The 12,452-nt window shown below is 44.2% G+C and overlaps 1 protein-coding gene across 7 annotated transcripts in view; it reads left to right on the top strand.

Moving 5' to 3' along the window:
* The window catches only part of DOCK10 (dedicator of cytokinesis 10), a 276,033-nt gene that overhangs the window by 51,224 nt on the left and 212,357 nt on the right, over window positions 1-12,452 (top strand). Inside the window, exon 1 of one of the 7 annotated variants that reach the window (XM_047773655.1) lies at window positions 9,359-9,844. The exons of 2 other annotated variants lie outside the window; for them this stretch is intronic. In XM_047773655.1, the coding sequence (XP_047629611.1) occupies window positions 9,683-9,844 (162 nt within the window). In that variant the 5' untranslated portion in view covers window positions 9,359-9,682. Of the gene's footprint in view, window positions 1-9,358; window positions 9,845-12,452 lie in introns of those variants that run through there. 4 more of the 7 variants (XM_047773646.1, XM_047773647.1, XM_047773645.1 and 1 more) reach the window with 4 other exon arrangements.

Below are 12,452 nucleotides of genomic sequence, written 5' to 3'. Positions count from 1 at the left end.
ACGACCATACTTCCAAAGAAAAACCAACCCAGTCTTTTCCGATCGGCCCATCAATCTGCTCCTGGTCCATAGAGCGTTGCTGTGTACACGTTAGAGCTCATTTGTGGGGTGATTCTGGCTATTGGGCTGGATGGGAATAGAGAGCGGGATAAAGTCCTACTTGGCAATGACTTGGTTGCCAGGAAAAGAAAAATGGGTTTAGTGGACCTTCATCCGCTACCTACCACTACCTCATTCCCAGTGTTTTCCTCTTCCTCCTTTGAACTGGAGATGCGCACTTGTCATCTGCCTCTAACAAGGACTGAATCATGAGCCGCTGCAGCTGCTGACCTTCGATACCCCCTGAAAGGAGCTCAGGGCAGAGATCAAGAGTGAGGCACTCTGCGCTCAGAGAAAACTGGCAGAACAGGTCTTCAGATAGATATTTTCAGGAGAAGATTCTTGCATCTCCTCGTATCTAGAAAAGTACCAAGATCTTTCATGGTGATGTCCGCTCCTCATGACTAGCAGTGGCCTTCTGTAAAAATGTGGGCTTGGTCATATGTACCTCTGCCTTCACCAGAACCACATATATACTGACCTTCCCTCCACCACTTTGGAGCAGTATTTCAGAGCTGTCGGAAATGCTGCCTCCCAAGCTGTAGTCCTCATTTTGCCCCCTGTAAAACTTAACTCTCCACTTCCAGTTGTGCATATTTTCTCAAGTTGACACCTCTAACTCTTCCAAGTGCTTCTACCTCTTTTTCAACATTGCTTGTGATTCACTGTCACCTTTTAAAAAATATTGGTAAGGGGATGTGGTAGGCACCAGCGACAACTCTTCCCAGCTTCCTTCACCCCAAAGCCCAGACATGTGTTACTGGTCTTCTCGCTGAATCCATAGTTAGAGAAAGCTGTTAGACTCTAGATCTGGAAGGAACCTGTGAACATCCTTTCTAACTCTAACTTTACGGACAAGCCAACTTAGATCCAGAGAAAGCGAGGTAACAAGATTTGCCTAAAGTCCTCACTGGCGTCAGAGCCCCAACCCCATCCACTGCTGTTCCCACCGCATCCCGCCCGAATGCAGGCTACACAAATCCTGCAGAACTGTTTCATTTGTCTATAGCAGGAACTGGAGATAATAGGAACACAGACTTGAAAAATCTGCATCCTGCATTTTGGGGGTTTAGACGGAAGCTGAATATTATCTTATCAAGTTAATCTTTTGAGTACAGCCCTGCCTCTCCTACTCCTTCTGGGTGGCAACCTTGCTTTGTCCTCATTTCCTTTCAGCAGCCCTGAGCTGGATGCTTTGCACCAACCCTCAAATGACATGTTGGGTTGCTCCCCTGCATTTGGGCAAAGAAAGTGGAATGGCGATTTGCTTACCATCCTTTTCAGCTTTCAAATTAGTTTGGAAAGCACATTTGTAAATGACTTAAAACACTGCCATTTTCACATTTGGAAAGCAGTTCGTGATCATTGTAAACGAGATTTGACTTGGAATGTTTAGGACGTGGGTGGCTAATTCCTGCCACAATTCAAAAGGGGGAAAAATGAACATAGAAAATAAAGTAGAACAAGTACTGAAAGTACAGTTCATAGCTCGTTGATCCAGCCACAGCGGAGAATAGTTTTTTTCATAACCAGCTTTTGAAGATCATGTAATTGGTCCCATGTAATCACAAACTTTTAAAAATTAAAAGCAGTCACCGGTGGAAATTTATCGTGAATGTTCCAGATGGTTTTATTCATAATAATATGGTAGCCACTGGACATCATTTGAACGTTCTGGATGCCTCAGTGTCCTTGTTGGGACCTCCCGTTATTGTCCTGGACTAGAACCCTGTATGTAATTTACAGCCTTTATGATGTCTGTGGCCCTCAACATGGGTTAGTCCCAGATACTAGGGATATTGAGTTCTTTTATGTATGTCAGACTATGTCTAGCCCTTCCTTGTGGGGGCAGGGGATGGTCGTACCTGTCAATTGGTCAAACCCAGGCATGTACCCTGGGCTCAGTTGGCTGGTAAAGAGGAGCCAGTGATACTTCCTGCCTCACCTGCCACTTGACCTTGACAATTCCTCCCAGGACAGAGACTCTCTCTTTGGTGTGTGTGTTTACCTGGACCTGTGTTAGCCCTGAACATCGACTTGCACCGTTGTTACTTACTCTCCTAAGTGCTTTCTTAGAACAAGAAGAAGAAGAATAGCTGTGTTAGGAATACACATTGAAGAATGATAAAATCTACCATTTATGCCAGTGTTTTATACATGGCATGTCTGGATGGGGCGTTTGGGGTTAGTAGATGCAAACTATTACATTTAGAATGGATGAGCAATGAGGTCCAACTGTGTAGCACAGGGAACTATATCCAGTCTCTTGGGACAGGCCGTGATGGAAGATGATATAAGAAAGGGAAAGTGTGTGTGTATATGACTGGGACACTATACCATACAGCAGAAAACAACTCAACATTGTAAATCAACTCTACCCGAATAAAAAACAAATTTAATTTTTAAAAAAGCATGTTTTTTGTTAAAATAACTCTGCAAAAGAGGTCATCTTAGCTCCATTGTATAGTTGAGGAAAATGAGGTTCAGAGGATTCAAATGTTGAGTCACTTCCTAGGGACCAGGCTAGAGCTAGGACCCTTCATTCCTGGCTCAGGTGCCTAAGTCTGCAACCCTGTCTGGTGGTGTGGGTCTCAGTAGGCTGGTTTCATTGCTGGGATCACCACAACCCTTTGAGGAAATTAGAGGGCTCTCAGCAGTCCACCCCTCAGCAGGGACATCTTTCCAGTTGTAGGTGGCTGTGTCCTATTCCCGCTGGACCAGGGCAAGTTGGAGTTATATTTCTTCTCAACAGAGGTCCTTACAAGCTTAGTTCAGCGAGCGCTTCGGAATCCTGCCTAAGGTGGCCTTAAATGCCAAAGGTATGAAGACCCCCCTTCCGTAAGTGACTCCCTTAAGCTTCATACCCTAATGAGTCGGTACTATCCCTTTCTGGCCCTGCAGAAGTTGTTTCTCTTGCTTCCCGGAGCTTGGCTGTGATGAGAATAGTTGAGGTTGAAAAATAAGTGCCCTCTGGGTAAGTGGGGTATTATTATATTATTTCAAATGTGTTTACTCATGGAAAAGGACCGGGAAGGGATTATGGAACTTGTCTCATGTTACCATGGGAGCCAACTTCAAAGCACGGAGGAGGCAAGCCCAGCTCCCCCACTCCTCCACCACCCAGGGAACATTGCGTTTCCCTCAATGAGGCAGAATCAGAACTTTTTTTTCAAAATACTACTTGTAAAGGGGACAGGGGAAAAGCAAGCCATACCTGAAAGTCCTTGGATCCCCTCTCTTCCAGTAATAACTAATTCATATGTTTTGAATACTTAACCTATGTCTGGTGCTATGTCACGCAAGGACCTGGACAGCAGAGCCTCATGAGTACTCGTTCACTTAACAGATGAGGAAACAGAGGCTTATATTTTTTGCTTAACATCCCAAAGGTAGCAAGTGTCTCAACAGGGGTTTAAACTTGGCAGTCTGTGTCCTGAGCCTTTGCCTAACTGTTCTGCTCTACTGCCTTCTACTAAGAATAAGAAAGATTTATTCTGACCCGAGAAGAGTTCAAACAAACATAGACGCCAGAGACCTGGAAGGTGGGATTTTCATGAGACAGTGACGTTATCGTCTCGCCCTGCAAGAAGCAGCTGATGAGGAAGCCGCCTTGGAGAGCAGTGAAGGGTCATTTTCTGATGCATCCAAACACACTAACAAAAGGGTAATCTGCTTTTAAGCCGCACCAGTGCCAACGAGAGGGAAATACAGATCCAGAAGGGCTTGGCAACAGCAATTGGATTTTTTAAATGAAAGAAGAGGCTGCCTGTTTCCAAAGTGATTAATTGTACAACTCAATAAATGTCAGCAAGTGGGAATGAAGCCTGTAAAGAGGAGGCCACGCTCATTAAGTGAAAATGAGGAGAGAGACGCTGAAAGAAGAGAACGCTGCAAATCACAGACGGGGACCAAAAAAGAGGTCATGAGTAACTATCAAAATAGACTTAAGTCCTAAGCTCTTGAGTAGAAGTAGCACCAGGAGAAGCAAAGATGCCCGTTGATACAGAGCAACTGGGCCTCAGGGAAAATCACGTGGCTGGGCTCTGTTTTCTACTTTTTCCGCAAAGAAAGCACTGATCCACTCCCTCTACCCACTTAATTGACTTTATATACCTGAGGGGACTTACCCATCTGGAAAGAGACAAGGAAAAAGATTCTTGCTAATCCCTGCCCTGGAAAATGGCCAAGTTTGTGACCTGGTTTTACTTAGCTTGGGGTTAAATCCCCGGTTGCCTTGAATCTATGAGGGTTCTCCTCCTTTGGGGTCACTTTCCCTTGGGAATGACTCCTGAGCCTCTGGAAAATTTACCCGGCAGGATTCAGACTCTGATGAGGAGGAGGCAGAGGAGGACTTTATTTTGATTACATATCATTTGATTGATTGAGTCCACCCCTCAGTGAGTTCCCATGTAAAGGCTGGGCTCTGACTTAAAGAAGTGGATTGAGTTTCCACCCTCTGCCTGGGTCTCCAGCTTCTTTCCAACACACAACTCTTAGAGAATAGCGCTGGTGGTGAAGGAGGGGGCGACAAACATTGGGAGGCAGCCCCACTCCCACCAGCTTCACTGTCACCACCAAATTCTCATGCTGGCCCAGAAAAGCAGGTGGCTGGTCCCCTGTGCAACAGTGATGTGTTCCCAGTGTCAGCTTCCAAGGGCTTCAAGGGAGCCATGTCCAGCCTCAAAAGGTGTCCTAGGGTGATGGTTACATTCTGGTTGGACCCAAAGTAGCCTCTTTTCTGGAAGCATTTCGGTGTTACCCAACATCTTTGTCATGTTAAGGGCAGAAGTTGCTTCGAGGAGTTACAGAGGAAGCTGTGTCCTAATTCCTTATTCCCACTGTCTGTTTCCGAAGCGCATTTGGACAGCTGAGGCACTTCTGCAATCAACACCTCACCCGGTAAATACAACACATTTTGTAAAAAATTCTCCTATCGAATTCATGACATTTTCAAGTGTTTTACACTCCCATCGATCTGCATACACTCCCAGCCGCCGTCTGAAACTGTGATCCCAGGAAGCATCACAAATCTTCCCAGGAAGGACAGACCAGCTCTCAAAGAAGTCTTTCCAAGGTTGCCTCACTGCAGCCTGCCGTGTGCCAAAGAGCCTTCTGGTTTAAATCCACTTTGGAAGATACAGGGTTTCCTTGGTGTATATTTGGCTTTTGGAATTGGTTTGAAAATGCTCAGACCTTGTAGCCAGACCGGCTCAATTCACATTCTGGCTTTGGCACTTCCTTGCTGTGAGTCTAGGAGCAAGTGACTTCACTTCCCTATGCCTCAGTTTCCTCAACTGTAAAATGGGGATGATCAACCATAACCTCCTAACAGAGACGTAAATGAATCAATATGTGTCCATATGAAGGAGAACTGTGCCTGGCACGTACAATAAGTGCTCTGGAAGGGCTTGCTTGCTTTATTATAAATATTATTATTGTTATTATTATTAGATCACACAGGGCATACAGCAAACCAGTCAGCACAATTCCAGCCCATCCTTTAAAAATGAAATCCATCTGAATGTAATGTCAGCTTGTGTGTTGGAAGGAAACCCATAGGGTGCAGTAATAAGCACTAAGGTTCTAGGCTGTGAGGCGAGGCCTTCCAGGAGCACTTCTCCTGGGCAGTGTCATTTTTTTTTTTTTTTTAGGGCCTCACCCATAGCATATGGAAGTTCCTGGGCTAGGGGTGAAATCAGAGCTGCAGCTGCTGGCCTACACCACAGCCACAGCAACACTGGATCCTAGTCGAGTCTGCGACCCACACTATAGCTTGTGGCAACACCGGATCCTTCACCTACTGATGGAGGCCAGGGATCGAGCCCATATCCTCATGGACACTGTGTTGGGTTCTTAACCCACTGAGCCACCACAGGAACTCCATGGGGGTGGTGTCATTTTTAAGCTGAGCCTGGAGGCTGAGGGGAGGAGATGGAGCTTCCACTCTCCTTGTCAGCAGAGGTAGCCTCAAACCTGCTCACCAAATGATGATTATGGGCCAGACTCTGTATTGGTCTTTTCAGGTACTCTCCTCCCACTGACATCGTGATGGGTACAAAGGATTATCTCCTTGTTACAGTGGATACTATCAAGGCTCAGAGAGGTTAAGCAACTTGCCTGAGATCACATAGCTTAGAGATGGCAGAAGTCTATCTGACTCTGCAGCTCACAGGGAGCCTTCCTGCTGCCCTCGCCTGCTGCTTCTTCCTTTGGGCTACCTTGGGGATGAGGCTCTCGTTAGACTTGGATCATGTTGCTTAGTACAAACACTGTCTGCCCCTCTCTAAATAAATCCAAATATAAGGAGGAGGGATCTTAGTTGGGGTAGCCAGAGTGCTCTGTCTTCTGGCTCCAGGAACAGGGAGAAAAGCCCTAGAGAGGCCCCTTCTTCACTTGGACAGACTGACATCCTTCTCTCAGCTCTCAGGCTGACAGGTGCGTTTCCTTCAGAGTGGGTGAGCCAGGCAGGCAGGCTGGAGACACACCCACCTCCACCTGCCACGGCCAGGGTAATGAGGGCGTGCCTCTAAGGAGCTGACAACTAAGCTACTTCTTCTGGAAGCTTGTGCCCTGCTGCCAAGAGCTGTTGTCATTTGTCACGTGCTCTAAAGTTCTGTCTGCAGCGAGGAGCCGTTCGCTACTTTCTCACATCTAGTGCCTCTTTTCCTCGAGCTCAGAGGTCCTCCAGGTCTCCTGAGAACTGTGGCTCCTCTTTCCACGGCCTCTTCCTGCCCTGGAAGTGCTTGCTAGTCCTTCCTTTTGGTTATTGATCCTGTTCACTTTTCATCTTGCAGAGAAACTTTCCAAGAACTCTCAGAGACCGCCCCCCACCCTTTCTCACTGATATTAACATAGTCCCTTTCTACCGCTTTGTTGTAACTTTATTTGGACTTTGGGAAGGAGGGAGGGAAACACATGTCCTTCTTTTCTCCATTACGGTATTTTCATCTGAGCTCATGGCTGTTTGCTAACATATTATTATCAGCAATCATTTGCAGTGCGTATGTGATGCTTGCAGGCCAAATTAATGATGCATTTATTCATACCTCAAAGAAAATAGCAGACCCTTGTGGGGAGTTTATTCTTCTTCTTTTAAAAAATATTTCCTGGGTGTCAACATGAATGCCAACTATGAGGGAAAAAGGGGCCTTATCTCTGTGGGTTGATTTCTATCTCTTCCCCCAGCTGAATATACTACTTCCAACACAGAGCTCAGAATCTGGTCCCTTGCTCGCAGTTTTGCTGCATGTTTGAAATTTTTCATGAGAAAACATTGGACTCTACATTCAGCTGTTAGCCTCTGGTTTGTATCCTTCTGGTCTCTGGTCCGTGGCCTAACTGTGGTGTGTATTGAATTCCCAAGAAACTAATTCTTGGAGGTTCCTTTTTCCTTGAGGATGGAAGTGAAAAGAGAGAGAGAGAATTTTCAGACTCCATCAATAACAGCAGGCCAACAATAATAGGGATGAATTCCTCAGAGGCAGGATGAGGATCAATGAATACAGGCCTAATAGCTAGAAAGCACATCATGTATTTCCCCCAAAGACTTTGGCATCTGCCGAAACATATGACTGCAAAAGCCACCCCAGAGGTTAGCCAGATTTAGCCAGAGGGGGCCAGGAAGGAGTTTGGGATACTAGCTGCCTTTTCCCTGCCAAGTCCATGGTGTTTAACCCAGGGACCCACCTTCCCTTTTCTGTGGCCGACAGGAGCTGCTGGAATGTTTCAGCACCTCTGCTCAGCGCTTTGCTGCATTTGAACTTTTCAGTTTTGAGCAGATGGCCAGAACCTGAGGGGATGACTGGACAGTGCTAGGTCATGGCATGCAGGAGTGGGTGGGCGAGGCTGGGTACTGACACCCAGGGAGGCCCTGGAAGCAGTCCTGTTTGAAAAGACACATTCATAATCATGGAAGCCCACTCCATGCTTAGTCTATGGTGGAAACCATTTATATAGATATTCAATACGCAAGCCAGACAGGCTAAATTGTAGCCTCTCTTCAGTAAATGCCCCAGTTGTTTGGAGTAAAAAAATGGTTTAGATTAGCACCCGGGCACTCTGACAAAGGTCCAGAGGGAGTTAAGGGACTTGCCAGTGTCATTAGCATTTTTTTATTCTTTTTCCAGCTGCACTAAAATATATTTGCTCAAAACAGAGGGAGATGAAAAACGCCTGGCAGCCAGTACCTCTTTTAAAAAAAGAAAAAAAAATGTTTCACTTCTCCAGCAAACACAGCAATTAAAACAAGGCTGTGTTGTGACAGATTATGGACCTTTTAATGCCTAATTGAGCCTTCCGATAGATGCTTTTGTGAAAGCCACTTTCTTGAGGCCTGAGGGGCCACACCTTAGAGCAAAACAAACCTCCAAACTTCCTGCAGCCCCCTCCGCCCTCAGGGGCCCAGAAACCAAAGAAAACAATTTTTTACTTTGAATCTTTGAGTTAGACTGGAAGGATTAGCTTGACAGAAAGATCTCGACATTGAAAATCCTACTGGGGATTTCATTCTTTCCTCATTTGTAAGCAAAATCTATTTTCCACGAGATATTTTTAGTACCAGCATCCCCTGCTGTCCTATTCTCTTACAGTATACCATTAGAGCTTGAGGCTGGTCCAAGCAGGTCACGTGACTTCTAAGCATCTCTCCCGGTTCCGTCCTCAGCGACTAGTCTCGAAGGAGTCAGGGAATTCTAGACTCTTAACTACCGAAGACCTCAAAGTCCTTCCTGAAGCCCTGAATTCTTATTGATAGGAGGTGAAAATGCTTTACAGTTGCTTTTTCTAAGAGGTCAACTTGGCAGAGCTCGCTGCCTGACCTCAGTAATAGAGATATTTTCAGCCCTGCAAGCCGCCTATGTAAATATAAAAATGTATTAGGCTGCAGAACTGCATGTGTGGGAACAGAACAACCAGGCTATTGAAAGGAAATCACGGCGGAGGGCAGGGGGGAGCCTTGGTTTCACTCACATGGGTTTGGTTAACAGGGGCACAACTTTTGATAAATTGTTTTGATTCAGTGGACTCCACGTTGCAGAATAGCCAATCTCATTTCTGGAACTTATGAGCTATGAAAAGTGAAACCCCAATCACTTTGTGAGGTATCTAGCAAAATTACCTTCTGGAAGTTTTTACATTAAAAAAAAAAATCCTTTTCACACTCTATGATACTCATTTGCCTTGGAAAAAAAATTTTGGTGTGACATCAGTTTTTCAGTTGTTTAATGTGAAAAAGAGTGATTTATGTGATGCCTGAGTGGGAAAGATATATTTGCTCAGACCTCTTAAAAGAGAATCGAAGAGCATCATTGTAATGAACAGGAAACATGCTCTTGAAATGAACTGAGAAATCTCTCCAGGCGAAATGCTCTAATATTCCTGAGTGCGTTCACTTTCAGTGGATCAAATCTTTCCCATCTCTGCATCCAAGCTATTTGGCGGTGATCAGATGATCAGAGCTCAAGGAAGTGATTGGAGAGTGAGCTGGCTGCAGCTGCAATGTAGGCTGTTTTCAGGGACAAGGAGCCACTGTTTTTCAAACATAGCATCAACATAGAAGTTATTTTGTGGGCTCCAGGATGCAGCGATGGGCTGCACTGCCAGCATTGTTCTGCTTCAAGCTTTTCGTTCTGTGGTCCAGAGGAGCTGTCCACACATTTGTAGACGACGCCAGGAGGAACCCTCCCACGAAATTTTGCCTCTGGAAAGTGACGATGAAATGAGTAGACCCAGAACCCTCATCATAATGGTATGGTATTTGTGGCAAATAGCAGCCTTAATAGATTAAACTGTTATTACAGAAATGAGGTTACGATTCAGGGTTTGGATTTTCAGCTTTAGACAAAGAAATGTGTGACCTGGAGTTTAACAGTGTGCTTTACTGTTTGGGGAAAATCTTTCAAAACAATTTCATCTATCAGTCAAAGGGCTGGGTTTTTTTCTCTTAAATCTGTCATGAAAATGTGCAGTTCATTGGTCTATTAGAAACTCTCTTCTGTCTAACATTTTGTATACTGTTACCAACTTTTGTGCAGAAACATCAAGAAATTGTTGAAGTTTGGTTTTGTGAAGTGGATTTTATTGTATAACTCTAATTTGAGAGCAGAGCCCCTAATAGATATTTTTATACCCCGTGTGACCAGTCAAGTTGTGTAGATGATGGTAATTAGCTCTCTAACTTCAAAGTATTTGAGGCTTTTATTTCTGACTCTGCAACGGAAATGCCTTTCCAAAATGCATAACTTCAGAAGAAAGTTTTTGAGCATTGTGTGGAATGCATGGTGTTTTAATTAGAAAGCTGTTTCTTGCCACTTGTCAAATTACCTTTCTGTCTGTGCTTTAAATATAATTGACACTATTACTCTTCCTTTGCTTATCTGTTTGAGCAGCAAGAATAAAGTAGAGGACAGAGGTTTTTCTTACTAGGCTCAGGGAGAGATCTGCTTAGTCACCGACATCCCAAGTTGGGATGGAGGGGGGGTATGCTAAAAAGTTTCCAAAATTGCGGAGGCATTGAAGTCTGCATGGTTTCAGCATGATCGACTTTTTTCTCTTAGATTTCAATGTCCAGATATCAAGGATGCAGTAAATAATGAATGACAAATACCTGTTACACTAAAAGTTTTAAAGTGAGAGTCATTTGGCTTGGGCTGTGTCTCCGAGTGACAGAAGACTAAGCTATAACATTCTGTGCCAACTTCTCCAGCAAATCAATATTTGATTTTCAAAAGGCAGTACTGTTCTTCAGCTACTGGGCTATGATTATCTCTACAATGAAACACTCAGTATGAATGTTTTCAAACTCATTGCTCCCGTAAGTTTTTACAAATGAAATTTAATTTGTGTTCTACATTTAACTGTTATATAGCTATGTGTATTACTCTTGTCATCTCAGGCATTAAAACAGTCATTTTTCCCCTAATTTTACTAATTAGACTGTAAAATTTCGCAGCTAAAAAATTTCCCCCCGAATTATAGTTCACAGTAATTGAAAAATATAAAATAATAATTGATTCACCTAATAACAAAGCCCTGTGTTTTACAAAGATCCTTTTAATTCATATGATACCTTTACGTTATTAAATGAGGTGGTGGTGAATTTATGGATGAGGAAACAGGATTAGGAAAGATGGAATACCTCGTTGCCATCACACAGCTGCCAAATGCCAAAGCCTCAAGTCACACTTAGATCAATAATTCCAAAAGTCAATATACTTTTTTTTTTTACTGCGTTCATATTTCTAAGTAAATACTGATAAAACTAATAGAAAGTGAATTTCCAAGAGAAGTCAGATGGAAATGTGGGACCACTCAGTGTAAAGTATGCTTAAAGTTATTGTGCATCTTGAAAGTTTCCCCTGCGCTACTTGAAATTTCACACATTCCACAACTGTTTGTTACCCGGCCACTGTGGACCAACCATTGCTGTAGTTACTTGGAATCCACCAATGAACACACCCAAAGATCCCCGCCCTAAGTTGCAGAGTTTTATGGTGATAGTATATTTTGCAAACCTCGTTGTGGCAATACTGTATTAGGCTTGTAGTGTTTAGTGTAAGTCAATGAACCTATTTCCCTACTTTCTAAGATTGTGGTTGGAAAAACTTTTAATGTGTTTCAAATCACCTAAGAGTTCTTATGCATACAAGTCCATGGGCTCCTGGCCCCGATGATTCTACGAAGAAGGTCTGGAGTGGAGCCGAGGAATCTGCATTCTTAGCAAACACCCCAGGGGGGTTCTGCTGGAGGAGCAGCATGGATGACGCTCTGGAAAACATCACTCTGGAAACTGATCATCTAAATCTTCCACCTCCCAATCTCCTTTAACCTGATAGGCTTGCCATCTTTTCACTCTGGCTTACAAGCTTCTGAACAACCGGATTTTTTATTCTCTTACTTTCCTGCCAACCATTAATCACTAAATTGTGTATATTGATTAATCGATTGATTGTGTGTGTGTGTGTAAGATCACAGACTCTAGGGCCGGAGACTCTAGGTCAGAATCCTGACATTGCCACTTATCGGCTGTGTGACTCTCTACCCTCTTTTTAACAACTTGGTCCCTCTTTTTCTCATCTGTAAGATGCAGGTCATCGTTCCCTCCACCCAGAGCTGTTGTGAGGATTTAATGACGTCAAGGATATGTCAAGGGCTTGGAACCATGTCTAGGTTTCTTAGGAACATTATCACTGGGAAGAGTTGGAGATATCCTCCGTGAAAAAGTGACATTTGAAGAAAACATCTGAAGGAGGTGAGGGTGTAAGGCAGGCCACTCTCTGTGAGGAAATGACGTCAGGCAGAAGGACCAGCCAGGGTGAGAGTCTTTGATATGGGAAGAAGCTTTCGGTTTTGGGGGA

Source organism: Phacochoerus africanus, chromosome 3, assembly GCF_016906955.1.
Source record: "Phacochoerus africanus isolate WHEZ1 chromosome 3, ROS_Pafr_v1, whole genome shotgun sequence".
In the NCBI taxonomy this organism is placed as follows: Eukaryota; Metazoa; Chordata; class Mammalia; order Artiodactyla; family Suidae; genus Phacochoerus; species Phacochoerus africanus.
The sequence above is the reverse complement of the archived record's forward strand: the minus strand, read 5'-3'. Positions and strand labels throughout refer to the sequence as shown.